Raw genomic sequence first — 14,882 nt, 5'->3', positions numbered from 1 at the left:
CAGATCGTTGTGAATTCTACACTGCGCAGTAACCAGAGATTAAATTATAGTTGTGACCCAGAAAACTGCACTTGCGACAGAAAACAATGGCAACCTCTCAACATTACAGGGAAATCAGAACCATTCAAAGCATATGTAACAGACCCCGGAAACCATCGACACTGCATAAGACAAAATATTACAGGGAATCATACTCATTTTGTAGGGAATACTACGAAATGTAACTACTTCTACACTTACAGGAACAATCCCGGAAACGGCACATACTGGATAGAAGGGGTGGCATGGTTATGTGATAATAACGCTTATGTACTTCCACCCAGTTGGTATGGTGTATGTGCCCCAGTTTTCACATCAGATCACACTGTGGTACTCAGTAAGCAGACTATAGTTATACCACATAGGAGATCAAAAAGGGAAATAGATGTTAAACCACATGACCCCATTTGGGGAACAAATGTCCCAGATGAATTTAAACTTTGGTCTAAAGACGATAAAACATTATTATCTCTCTTACCCTGGTTAGGTGTGGGCAAATTAATGCTGCGCGTGGAAACTTTAAGTTATCGATTTGGATTGTTTCTAAATAACTACATAATAGTAGAAGAGGGTCAAAACACAGAAATGAGCGCTATGCGAGCCACGATAATTCAGAACTGCATGGCTTTGGATATTCTAACAGCATCAACGGGGGGCGTTTGTGTTCTATTGAATAACACCTGTTGCACATATATCCCAGATAATATACACTCTGCAAACATAACGGGAGCATTAAACAACCTACGGAATCTGCAAAATGTCATGACACATGACCACCCAGATCCTAACTCTTCTTGGTTAGATTGGATGCTCACAGGGGGATGGATAAATCTGTTTAAGGTTCTCCTAGTTGCAGTAATAGCATGCATGGGCCTTCTGTGTCTCCTGTCAATATGTATTATCCCATGTTGCAAATGCATGGTACAAAGAATAGTAACTCAGTCAGTCACTGTAGCATATGCAACACTGAACCAGGTAGAAATGCACGAAAATGAAGGGGACGATTATGATGACATGTTGTAAATAAATCACATCAAAAGCCTGAGTGTACTCATACATTGTATTTCATAAAATGACCTTACAGCAGAAAATCGAAAGAAGTTGTTGCTTAAGTGAAATGAGAAAAAGTACAATGATGACATAAACAGGGCAGATTTTTTAATTCTTTTATTTTTATGATTTCAAGTATTAATCAACATTTAACTTTTCATGGTCGCCGAGGGCGGCGGGGCCGTATGAGTATTTCCCACAAAATATAATCTGTTTACCGTCCGTGGGTTTTCGCTCATACAAAGTATTTTTCTTACTCGTTTTTATATTAAATGTTTTTACTTGTGATAAAATGAGGGACTGTTGGATGGGTGCAAAAACTTGTTATCACTCATGTAAACACTTTGGGTTGCAAGGCACCTGCACTATGCCTTCCTCCCTGTGTGTGTGAGATCATTGTTATCTCTGTGTGAACCAGCCTCCTTTCTGTCTCACACACACACACCCTGTCTGAACTGTCTGTTGAATTGTGTATATAAATAAAGAGATAGGGTGTCAAAACTTTGTAGTTTCACCGCAAAGTGGGCTACCCTTGCTGCAAGTAACTCTGACTGTATCGTTCTTACCTCTGAGTTGACTAAATAATACCTAACACTAAGCAAAAGGAAACCATAAAGAAATCTTGACTACAAAAGAAAACACGGATAGAACAAACTGAGAATGAAGCAGAAGAAATGAGGACTAGAATAAAAGTAAACAGTAACTAAAGCCAACCTATAAAAGGAGGGACTGGAGAATAAAGATAAATTAGAGGAAACAGAGCCAAGGGAGACAATGAACGTAAAGGGGACAAAAACTGAATAATTAACAACTAAAAGAGGAAAACTAAAGACGAGAGGAGAACACACTGGGAGGCAAAAGGAAACCAGAACTGTCAGAACACAGAAAGCAATAAACATGAATACAAACCCTCAAACAAGAAACATCTAGCAAAACAAAACAAAAAACCACAAACAAAGTCCAAAATGTCACATCCTGACAGTTAGAGACAAACACTTTCAGCAGGAAACAGTATTGTTCCTGTTTTATCCGCCCAAGCTTTTATGGATCCTCTGTCAGGGAATGTGCCGTATTTGAAGAATGTTTCTGGAAGTCTCAGCGTCAAGGTAATCATCTACTGAGACTGCCATTTACGTTCAGCAACAATAATAAAATTAAATTTGTAATGCACTTTGCATTTTAAAAATCTCTATATGTTGAACAAACAGAAAGAGTCAGAAACATTCATAAATGAATAGAATCTGTAATGCTAAGATTCTGAAGACCTTTGAAAATGGCAACTGAGTAAACACTAGTTATTTTTACAATAATAAAGCCCTGTTGTTGAGTGATTATTCCCTCAAACACACACAATAGTGTGTGTGAGAGCAGTAATGCTAGATAAAAAAAAATTTTACCTTATAAAAAAAACAAAACATTCTTTGCACTAATAATGTCATTCTTTGTGGAAATGTTATGCATATTTTTGCATCAAAAAGGCTGAGGAAAAATTGCTAAGCTAGCATTTCTAGCATAATTACCTTTACACTTTAAAAACATTGCTCAATTCTGTAGCATTTTTGGTCAAAAGTTATTAAGAGCCTAAGTGGAGGGTCTGGAGAGCGACAGGTTGCAGACCTGACAGTGAAACAGTCCTTTTTTGATTTCTGAATAAATTTGCATGCATCTGTGGGCTCTCTCAGTCACTCAAAAACTAAAATAATCAATGAGAGACACAATCTAAATATACTATACATCAATATAAAAAGCCTTTTCCCCCCAAAACTTTTATTTTTATCGTTTACATGATGGAAAAAAGAATAAAGTTTGGAAACCTGGGAATTTTTCCTTACTCAGTTTTCTTCTGCCCGTACTTATTCAAAATTGGATGAAATTAAATACCTGATTTTGTAAGGACCCTGGGTATACATGGAGGACCGTTCAAAATTAATTTGTGCATACATTTTTCATATATCATTTCCAGTAATTCTCTTAAAAAAAACAATAAACTTACCACCCCCTTTAGGACAATATCAGATTCACTGTCCTCTGATGGGTAAACAACACCGGGGCAGTCAATGAGGAAGATGCGCCTCATCAGTGTGATGTACTGCCACACCTACGACACAGATGCCAACCATGATGAGTATAAAGCAACTACACAAACGTATTAATTTCAGCTAAAATTTGTATTTATCTCCTAACCCAGCAATCCTCTCAGTTTTAATATTGAATAATTAGGTGGTACTTTAATGGACTTTTTGCATATAAATAATGAGATTCAAGCAGCAGTGCAGGCAGCAGGGTTCAACTAACATTGAGCATCCAACTATGTAGACAAGATGGGAAACTAAAGTTATTGGCTGCAGCTCTATGAGAATACTTGGACTGATATGCAAACGTTCAAAGCATAGATGACAAATACCTCTGTTGTTGCAGCTGCCTGGAAGACTCACCATATTTAACATCCTCATCATTGTATTAGAACTTTCCATACAAATTCAAACTATATAAAACTATATGAAACGTTTTGTATGGACTCTCAACAGATGAGACAGAATGTCGGCTTTACCTTCGTTTCTCCAGCAATGGGCGCCACGTTGCAGACCTTCTTGGACCGCAGAGTGTTGATAACTGAACTCTTTCCCACATTTGGATAACCAATGAAACCCACACTTATCTGTTTCTTGTCTGTGTGCAGCTGTAAATGAGAGAGAAAAAAAAAAACTGAACAGTCTTGGACACAAAATTATGTGAAACCATTTAAGCACCAAGCTTTATATAGGAAACAATTTTCTTCATTTTGTTTCCAGAGTAAATGCAGCAGTCTTACCACAAGTACAAAATGGCCACAACAAACGGAGCTTCAAAATGTTTATAAACGTCAACTTTCTGGAAGTAAAGTCTTTGGACAGCAAAACAGCTCATTATTTAAAGCAGAGTTAAGGCAGGGGCAGGTATTAAAGCCAAATAAGTATCAGAATCAGCTTTATTTCACCAGGTTTGTGCAGACAAAAACGTAATGTGACTTCGGTTAACTTTGCTCTCAATGAAAAAATGTATAAATAAAAGGTTTTTTGTAAATATGTATATGTACAGTGTTTTTACAAAAGAGGAAGACATGGTTGATTTAGCGCAAATATGTATGGTATCCATTGATCTGGGCACTCTGACTGTTAAGTGTTCATCAGAGACACAGCCTGGGCGAAGAAGCTGTCTTTTTGGGGACTGGTTTTTGCAAATAGCGTTCTGTAGCGCCGACAAGGCGAAACAGTTTGTGTCCAGGAAATGTGGGGTCTGCAGAGATGTTAGCTGCCCTTTTCCTGACTCTAGATCGAAGTCCTGGATGGAGGGAAGGTCAGCCATGATGATTCTCTCTGCAGACCTAATTGTTCAATGTGAATAAGAAATTATTAATACTGTGACAAGCTAAAACAAAGGGGTTTCTGAAGTGTACAAAACCTTTTTTTGCTCAGCCTGAACTAGTAATATGAAAAACAGAAAAAAAGCTGTTTGTGGTACAAATGAACAGGCATGGCCAGCTACAGGTAGCAGGGACACCAAGATTTTATAAACGTATGGTTTCAAGACAGCTAATAATTCTCATCATTTCCTTCATATCGTCCTTAAAGTCCTTTCAATGGGAAGCCAGAGAAAGTGCTGGAGTGACTTTCGTTTTCTGTGGCTGTATAGACCACAGAGCAACAGTTCTTCCTTTTCCCAACATGCTGTTACACACTGCCAGTCAGCAGGCTGTGTGTAGCCAGCTGACTGGCAACACACAATACTATATTTTTTACTCACCAAGGAAAATGATAAATTCAGCTTTTTGGAAATATTTCTGGTCACAAAAAACTTGAACAGTCATGGCATGGAATTAAAGGAACACCACTGATGATGTTGTAAAACGGCAGCTGCAATCCAAATGGCATATCTGAGCAGAAAGCTTGACTATTTAACCAGCTAACATTAACTTGTTAATCAGTGTGTTACTGTATAAAGAGCAAAATGACAAAAAGGTTCAATATTCAATTCAAAAAGCAAGTTTATATAAATACTACTAATAATTTACTGGGTATTTACCGTATTTTCCGCACTATAAGGCGCACTGGATTATAAGGCGCACCTTCAATGAATGGCCTATTTTAGAACTTTTTTCATATATAGGGCGCACCGGATTATAAGGCGCATAGAATAGAAGCTACTGCAGTCAAACGTTTGACTGGGGTTGCGTTATGCATCCACTAGATGGAGCTGTGCTAAAGAGAATGTCAACAAAACAGTCAGATAAGTCAGTCAGTCAAACTTTATTAATACACTACAAACCAGCGTTCTGATAACTCCATTCACTCTCATGGTAAGGTCTCCTCTACATAGAATTCTATTGAATAGAGCCAACCGCACGTTAGGAATGCATTGGAGTCTATGAAGTTGAAGTTGAAATCAAACGTTAGTTAAAACGTGAAAGGGAACTTTTCCCTGATTCAGTAAACACGTAAAAGAAACAGTTTGATGCACTAAATCAAAGTACATTCACAATATAGTAGCGTTAACTGTTGAATTCTCTCGCTGCTGCTCTATTCCCATGCTCGACTGCGTAGCTGACAGCCTTGAGTTTGAACTCAGCATCGTAAGCGTATCTCTTGAAAGGTGCAATTATGGGGTCGTTATACACACACAAGTGGTGTTGGACTAGGACTAAGCACAGTACAGGTGTTTACCGCTATTACTTCGGCGACGCCCCTGACTACGGTAGCCGTAATGCTGCAAGCGGTGCGGCTTTGTAGTTTACCAGTCGTACTGAAACATTTTGACAGAGCGCCGTGTACAACCAGTATGGATCAACCAATTAACCAATTAATCCATATATAAGGCGCTCCAGATTACAAGGCGCACTGTCATTTTTTGAGAAAATTAATGGTTTTTAAGTGCGCCTTATAGTGCGGAAAATACGGTAACTTCAACTGTCAATATATCTAAATTCTAACACAAAATATGCATTTGAGGTAAACATCATAATACCACTAATAATCAGTTAAATTATCATGTTAATATTAACATCATAATCATGTTAAATTATATTGGCAGTAACAGGAACAACTGTTGCTTTTCGGTTTTATATGAAAGCAATTCATGTTTTCATGTTATACATTCTTTAATTTTTCAGTTAACAGTCAAATTCTTAAATGATGGTATTTTTACTCAAAGTTAAAGGTCATATGAAGACTACTGTAATTTGTGAAATAACCCTGGTGGTATATTTTATATGCAGTATGAATACGAATCAAATTTCTAAATATTTAAGTAAACAGGGCCAAAATATTCCATTTTCTACAACATGCATAAATATCGGAATCTGAATTTCCCCTCAGGATGCCTGAAAGGGGCCGCAGTGCTGCGCTACATCCTTTTGGTCAAATAACACGATCCTGAATTTGCTCTTATACGGCATGGCTTTTGGGTATACGAATGGAATAGGGACAGCTGCGATCTTTAGTTTTCCTAAAGATTCACGTTGGCGGAAAACTCATGTCGACACGCGCAAGTTTCACTGACACGTACAATAATGCAGTAATCCATTTTAACGTGGTCTTTATTGAACACCATATAGAATATCTATTAATGAGGTGGCGGTCCACACCTGTATGAAACTTCCATTGACCAGCCAACATCATAACGGGGTCGACTGAGACTCTTCAAAGGGGAACTTAAAAGTAAAACTCGAACCTCTGCATTGGCTTCGTTTATTTTACAGGATTCATTTTAAGATGCTTTTAATGACTTTTAAAATCATTACTGATCTTAGTGCCACACATTTATCTGATTTACGTTTCCTTCACAAACCATCCAGATCTCTAAGGTATTCAGAAAAGGGATCTGGATACAACTACTAAAGTAAGAACAAAAAAAATCCACTTAGGCATCTTTTTCTTTTTATGGCCCTCACTTGTTGAACAGCCTTCCTAAAAACCTAAAGGTGGCTGAGATTATTTACGTTTTTAACCACGGAAAAGCATTGTTTTGATCTGGATTGCAGCAAACAAGATTACGTTTAAAATTCTCAGACTAGTTGCTGAATTAAATGTGGATTTTAGGTTGATTTTTGCATTTTTATTCAACCGTAATTCCATCCAGGCATTAGCTTACCTTCCCAAACTGCCTGAGGAGCTGGATGAGAGAGCCTTTACCAAATGAGTTGGTCAGGCTGGCATGGAAAGCCAGAGTTGGGTATTCCTGGGACAAAACGGCAACCCACCGTTTCTGAAAAAAAAAAAAAAAAGATAGAGACAAGAAGGTGAATTATAAAAGTAGGAAAAAAACTATTGCAGTTACAGCAACACAGGAAACCAAGACTGACATTGCTACAAGAAACTCACCGTGACCCATGTGGGGATGAGGTCACACTTGTTCAATACAAAGATGAGCTGTTTCCAAGGTTTCTCTTTCTTCATATACGTCTCTATGCTCTTGGAGCGCGTTCCCATGGGATCACGGGCGTCCAGTACTTGTATGATGACATCAGACGAGTCAATCACCTTTATAAAAAAAAAATCAGGTTGAGCACAAGTTGTTTCAGTGCAACAGAGGCAAAATTAACTTTAGACCACTGGCTGTGTTCTCTGGTGCAAATATACAATCACACTCAAATGACCTCCGACCATTAGGTTGTAAGCTTTTCCTCAAAACAACCACATAGTTAAGAAAATGGGACTGCAAATGGGACATATGATGATGCAACCAGAGTGTAGATGAAAAACATCCTAAAAGCATGGAAACCGGACTACTCTTCAGCAGTTTAAGCCTCAGTCTGTTGGCTCGGACCGCACAGGTCAGGCTTTTGCTCCTGATAAGCATCAATGAGCCTTTTGCCGTGACATATGTTCATTTTCTCAGATTAAGAATATAGGAATATTTAAAAGAATCTGAAAACTGTCACCTTGTATAGTTCTCCCCAGATCCTCTTTGATTGACCCTTTTTGAAAATCTCCTCACGCACTTCGTCCCTGTTGCAAAAATTCAAAGTTGTTATTTTATTATTTTTTTGTGGCTCTAGTGGCCGTTATTTTGTAAGTTAACCAACAGAAAATGGGGTGGAGAGAGAGGGGAAGACATCCAGCAACAGTCAACAGGCCGGGACTGGAACCCGCGATGGTTGCATCTAGGACTGCAGCCTCCATACATGGGACGCGCGCTTTACCCCTCTCCCACCACCGCGCTCATCATCATTAAATATGACGATTCATCAACTTAACACAACTTACCCCAAAATGCCGTTTTGTTATTAGAAGAAGTGAAACTCATACCGGACACCTGTGTCTTCCGTCACCAGGTTTGTGTCTTTGTCTGCGCTATAGCTGAGCGCCGAAGCCTCTGCCCTCTCTACAAGGTCCTTCACGTCTCCAACCATGAGCGCGGGCCGCTTCCTCTGAGCCTTAGGTCCAAATGTGGTCTCGAAGCCCTCAGTGTCTAGAATGTGCACCTTAGAGTTCTGCAGTTATATAGAAAATCACTTTAAGACCCCTGATTGTTCCTGTTTGTCAGTCAGTCAGTCAGTCATTTTCTACCACTTATTCCATAGTGGGTCGCGGGGGAGCTGGTGCCTATCTCCAGCAGTCTATGGGCGAGAGGCAGGGTACACCCTGGACAGGTTGCCAGTCCATCGCAGGGCAACACACAAACAACCACACACACACTCATTCATACACCTATGGGCAATTTAGAGCGACCAATTAACCTAACAGGCATGTCTTTGGACTGTGGGAGGAAGATCTTTTAAGTAGATCTTAAATGTTCAGTCTCCATCTTGTTCTTCAATATATAAGGGCCACAAAGTGCATTTATATTATTTCTTAGAAGTAAATAGTTTTAAAACTCTTTCACATCCCTGTAGTGCAGAACAAAAACATAATGTGAAAAGCATGGCTGCGTATTCATAGTTAAGCTGTAGCATGAATGAAATACATGCCACAAGTTTGAGTTAAATAAAAAGTGGACATCTGATGTGACACAGTGAAGTAAAGTTCTGATGGTGAAAAGTATTTTCTCCCCTTTTTCCTGAACTAGAACTAATTTTGGTTACACCCCTTCCAAGGATTTAAGACAAACACAAAACAAAAGTATACAGTAAACAGACCACCCAAATATGTAACGGAAAAGCCAACAAAACACCCTGAAACTGTGCCAGTCCTAATCAAATGTTCCAGTGATCCCAAAACATAACCCATACCTCTACTGCAACATTTCCATGAGGAGGGTAGACTTACAGAGGTTGTCAAAAAAAATATACATGTGCCAAGATCCTTAACAAAGACAGCAGGTCAGTACATTAAATATTGCATGCAGTGCCTTAAAAGAGTATTTATACACCTTACACATTTTTCACATTTTATTACATTACAACCATGACACCAACGCAAAGCAGTGCAAAATTGTCCAGGAAACACACCAGACAAGTCGGCGATGAAGCTGTAGAGAAAATCTAAAGCAGGAGTAGTTTATAAAACAATATTCCAAGATTTGAACATCTCAAAATGCGCTGTTAAAGCCATCGTCTAAAAACAGAAAAAGCATGGCACTACTGTAAACCCACCAAATACCAAACCAACATGGCCATCCACCTAAACCTTATAAGAACATTAATTCCAATTTACATCTCATCTTAGCCCTTTTCTCGTATTATTTTTATTGATTGTTTTTTGACTTGTTTTACAGCACTTTGGTTCAGCTAGTGTGGCTTTAAATGTGCTTCATAAATAATTTGACATTGAACACATGCAAAACAATGTGTGGTGAAAAACCAACATTACACATAGAATTAATCATCCCCACAGCGAAACATAGTGGCAGCTGCATCATGCTATGGATATTCTTATCTTCAGCAGTGACAGAGATGGTTTTAGAGTTTATGGGAAGATAGATGGAGCTAAACACAAGGCATCCATCTAAAAAGCATTTTTAGATGCTACAAAAGGCTTTAGACTGGGGTGGAGGTTCATAGTCCAGCAGGACAGTGATCCTAAACATACAACCAGAGCAACAATGGAATGGTTAATATCAAAGCTTGAGCTATTTTGCAAAGAAAAATGGGCAGAGATTTCAGTTTCTAGATGTGCTGGTGATAGAGATACAGTAGGCAGGTGGGCTAAATACAAATGCTTGCCACACTTTTCAGATTTTGCTTTGAAAAAAAAAAAAAAAAAATGAAAACCATGTATACTTTTCTCACTTCAAAAATGATGTACTACTCTGTTGGCCTGTCAGACAAATCCCCAATAAAATACAACACTTGTAGTCCTAAGGTGACAAAACATGAAAAGGTCGCATGGTGGTGTATGGGTGGATTCTGAAAGCTTACTAACACAATTAAAACACTGCACCAAGAGATTCATGTTATTTTACTCACGTGTGCTTTGGCTCTGTCATGCAAAAGAGACATGGGCAGTTTGCTTTGTCTCATCACCACACGATATGGATCCTTCTGGATGGCACCCATCTCATCCTGAAACTTCTGGAGGGATGACTGCTTGATCACCCGAGTGTTTGCTGAAATATATAAAGCAAACACAAATCAAAGCTCAGTTGGTTTAAACATTTTTTAATTAATGGCAATGACAAAAGCTGTGCATAAATCAGAAACATTCAAATAAAACTGAATCTAAAACCAAACAAAAAAATGAATTCCTTCCAGAAATGAAAATATGGGCTATACATATTTGAGGAAAATGTACTCTTATGTTATCATTGTTCCCCAAGAGAAAATAAAGCAATTGATAATTTTATGAGCATTTGTAAAGATAAAGTCACATAAAGACAGATAGACAGAGAACCCTAAATGCAAATGCATTCTGCTTTTAATATCAAACACACATTCAGATCAATGATATTCTGATTTAAATAATGGCAGAACAGCAGCAGATTCTCTAACACCATTGGCAGCAATAGAAATACAACACTCACCAAACCATTTGATGTTGGGTTCAACTCTGGCAACTGTTCCTGGAGCAACAGTAGACTGGAACTGTAAAGGTTTGACAACTTTCCCTCGGCTGTTACTGTAGACGGAACCAAACCATCGGTGTTAACACATCACTTGTTTTTCTATTTCCTGGAAATATGTTACAATGTTACAAACATAGAAGATGCCATCATCCATTACCATCTTTGCTTTTGCCTGTACATGTTCAGGCGCTTGATAGTGGTTCTGTCCCTCATGTTGTTCCCGCCTGCACCCTTGGCTCGATCTGTGAAATTAATGTTCAGTGGCTTTAATAACCCATGAGCAAAACAGCTTTTAAAACAGGCATATACATATACAAAAATAAACATAGACAAAAATAAACAAAACAATTATATAGAAGACAAAAGAAAAAGGCGTTAAATGAAGTTACCTCAAACATCGCAACTGTTCACATCCATACTTTCCAACTTAAAAGTAAAGAATCTTAATAAACTATATTCATATGAATTATTTGCCTATTTTGCAGTTTAGATATTTTATTATTTTAGTACCAGTTATAATGTTTCAGAAAAGATTATACACAAAAGCTCAGCGAGGAGGTGGACAAAAAGGTTAATTCAAGACAAACCCATAACGTGTGAATAAGGGTTTCATCTTCCACACCATTGTGCCAGAATGTGTCAAAAAAGTTAGAAAACAAAAACCTTGCAATCTACGAAAATGTATTATTAAATTTTGCCATATTTTAGTTTGCAAGTGCGCTTTTATTGTGATCAGGTAAGCCACAATTTACCATTTCAGTATTAAAAATCCTGGTTTTATTCGTTTTATTTTCTAAAATGCCAATTTCCAGAATAACTGAATTTTGGGTTTTATTAGCTGTAAGCCATAGTTGTCAAAATCAACTAAACGTTTAAGATATATCAAAAATTGTACAATATATCAAATCATTAAACCATTGCAAAATCAATGTGTGCAATTTTGCAATCTCAAATGACTGCTTGAATGCCATACTTGGAAGGCTATAAGATATTAAGAGCCATGCACTGAAACATTGCTTTGCAAAATTATATTTGGTCTCTTGTATTAATCATAATCAATTCTGTCATCATAACATTTAACAATAGTATTAAAAGGCCATGTTTTTTTATTAATATGTAGTCCTAGTTTAATGAATCAGTAAATGCTTTTCACTTATTGCATTGTTTTACCGAAATTAACTTTTTGATAATATTCTAAATTTATTGAGATTAATTTGCATATGTTAAAGTCTAACACTGCCATACACCAACCTACTATATATATATATATATATATATATATATATATATATATATATATATATATATATATATATATATATATATATACATACAGGTCCTTCTCAAAATATTAGCATATTGTGATAAAGTTCATTATTTTCCATAATATGTAATGATGAAAATTTAACATTCATATATTTTAGATTCATTGCACACTAACTGAAATATTTCAGGTCTTTTATTGTCTTAATACGGATGATTTTGGCATACAGCTCATGAAAACCCAAAATTCCTATCTCACAAAATTTGCATATTTCATCCGACCAATAAAAGAAAAGTGTTTTTAATACAAAAAACGTCAACCTTCAAATAATCATGTACAGTTATGCACTCAATACTTGGTAGGGAATCCTTTTGCAGAAATGACTGCTTCAATGCAGCGTGGCATGGAGGCAATCAGCCTGTGGCACTGCTGAGGTCTTATGGAGGCCCAGGATGCTTCGATAGCGGCCTTTAGCTCATCCAGAGTGTTGGGTCTTGAGTCTCTCAACGTTCTCTTCACAATATCCCACAGATTCTCTATGGGGTTCAGGTCAGGAGAGTTGGCAGGCCAATTGAGCACATTGATACCATGGTCAGTAAACCATTTACCAGTGGTTTTGGCACTGTGAGCAGGTGCCAGGTCGTGCTGAAAAATGAAATCTTCATCTCCATAAAGCTTTTCAGCAGATGGAAGCATGAAGTGCTCCAAAATCTCCTGATAGCTAGCTGCATTGATCCTGCCCTTGATAAAACACAGTGGACCAACACCAGCAGCTGACACGGCACCCCAGACCATCACTGACTGTGGGTACTTGACACTGGACTTCTGGCATTTTGGCATTTCTTTCTCCCCAGTCTTCCTCCAGACTCTGGCACCTTGATTTCCGAATGACATGCAGAATTTGCTTTCATCCGAAAAAAGTACTTTGGACCACTGAGCAACAGTCCAGTGCTGCTTCTCTGTAGCCCAGGTCAGGCACTTCTGCCGCTGTTTCTGGTTCAAAAGTGGCTTGACCTGGGGAATGCGGCACCTGTAGCCCATTTCCTGCACACGCCTGTGCACGGTGGCTCTGGATGTTTCTACTCCAGACTCAGTCCACTGCTTCCGCAGGTCCCCCAAGGTCTGGAATCGGCCCTTCTCCACAATCTTCCTCAGGGTCCGGTCCCCTCTTCTCGTTGTGCAGTGTTTTCTGCCACACTTTTTCCTTCCCACAGACTTCCCACTGAGGTGCCTTGATACAGCACTCTGGGAACAGCCTATTCGTTCAGAAATTTCTTTCTGTGTCTTACCCTCTTGCTTGAGGGTGTCAATAGTGGCCTTCTGGACAGCAGTCAGGTCAGCAGTCTTACCCATGATTGGGGTTTTGAGTGATGAACCAGGCTGGGAGTTTTAAAGGCCTCAGGAATCTTTTGCAGGTGTTTAGAGTTAACTCGTTGATTCAGATGATTAGGTTCATAGCTCGTTTAGAGACCCTTTTAATGATATGCTAATTTTGTGAGATAGGAATTTTGGATTTTCATGAGCTGTATGCCAAAATCATCCGTATTAAGACAATAAAAGACGTGAAATATTTCAGTTAGTGTGCAATGAATCTAAAATATATGAATGTTAAATTTTCATCATGACATTATGGAAAATAATTAACTTTATCACAATATGCTAATATTTTGAGAAGGACCTGTATGTATATATATATATATATATTTTTTTTTTTACCACATTTTGGTTTGGGTCTGGACGCCCTAATGCTGACACATTCACAGTCAGAGATTAAATATGTCAAAACGATTTTTATCTAGCAAGAACATGGGAAAAAAAAGAGCCCTGAAAAGATCAACATTTACTCCTTTGGGCTTACCATAACATTGTTCCTATAAATTATTATTGTTACACACATTAAAGGTTAGTACATGGTAAACGAAACATACAATCAGAGGTTTCTACTGATATATGAAAGTTCAAAATAATCCCACAACTCCTTTTCTTCTCACAACACACAAATCAGTTTGTCTTTTGTAGCAAATTCACGTGTAGAAAGTTAGGATGTTCTTGCACTGTACAACTGAATCTAATCTAAATTATTAGGTTCTATTAAATTTCTTTATAAATTACTTTAAATGGAACAAGAATTTCTTCCATAAATATGTGGTTTTTTTAACCAAAAACTTGAATTTCGTGCTTCTACAGTGCTAGACAAAATGTTAAACTTAAACTATCATAGCGACATTTGTGCTTACAATTTTACTTTAAGATCTAATAAGCAGCATGTATATCCAGCATGCAGTAAGTAGAAGAGCAAGCTAACGCTGTTAGCTACAGTTAGCTCCAGGTGTAAACAAACGGTCTAGCTTACCGGGGTTGGTGCTGGACGAAGAGGGGTTTATCGAGCTCTTTCCCTTAAACTGAGGCTTTACCATGATGACTGCTTATTCGGTAAAGCCTTCCACAGGAAAACAAAACTGTAACCCGAACGGAGGTGTTTAAAAGCTGAAGTTTGAAGCTTTCCCCCCTCGACACAGAGATGTTAAACCCTGCACGTGTCCCTCTAGTG

At 38.0% G+C, this 14,882-nt stretch overlaps 1 protein-coding gene across 1 annotated transcript in view; it reads right to left on the bottom strand.

Moving 5' to 3' along the window:
• Positions 1-14,882, bottom strand: part of gnl2 (guanine nucleotide binding protein-like 2 (nucleolar)) — a 26,255-nt gene extending 11,373 nt beyond the window's left edge. The window contains exons 1-10 of the mRNA XM_047362091.1: positions 14,685-14,882; positions 11,225-11,309; positions 11,026-11,120; positions 10,472-10,611; positions 8,373-8,557; positions 8,006-8,072; positions 7,446-7,604; positions 7,216-7,329; positions 3,641-3,769; positions 3,083-3,187 (exon numbers count right to left, since the gene is read on the bottom strand). Of these exons, the coding sequence (XP_047218047.1) occupies positions 3,083-3,187; positions 3,641-3,769; positions 7,216-7,329; positions 7,446-7,604; positions 8,006-8,072; positions 8,373-8,557; positions 10,472-10,611; positions 11,026-11,120; positions 11,225-11,309; positions 14,685-14,748 (1,143 nt within the window). The 5' untranslated portion in view covers positions 14,749-14,882. The remainder of the gene's footprint in view (positions 1-3,082; positions 3,188-3,640; positions 3,770-7,215; positions 7,330-7,445; positions 7,605-8,005; positions 8,073-8,372; positions 8,558-10,471; positions 10,612-11,025; positions 11,121-11,224; positions 11,310-14,684) is intronic.

This window comes from Girardinichthys multiradiatus, chromosome 3, assembly GCF_021462225.1.
Source record: "Girardinichthys multiradiatus isolate DD_20200921_A chromosome 3, DD_fGirMul_XY1, whole genome shotgun sequence".
NCBI classification, from domain to species: Eukaryota; Metazoa; Chordata; class Actinopteri; order Cyprinodontiformes; family Goodeidae; genus Girardinichthys; species Girardinichthys multiradiatus.
The sequence above is the reverse complement of the archived record's forward strand: the minus strand, read 5'-3'. Positions and strand labels throughout refer to the sequence as shown.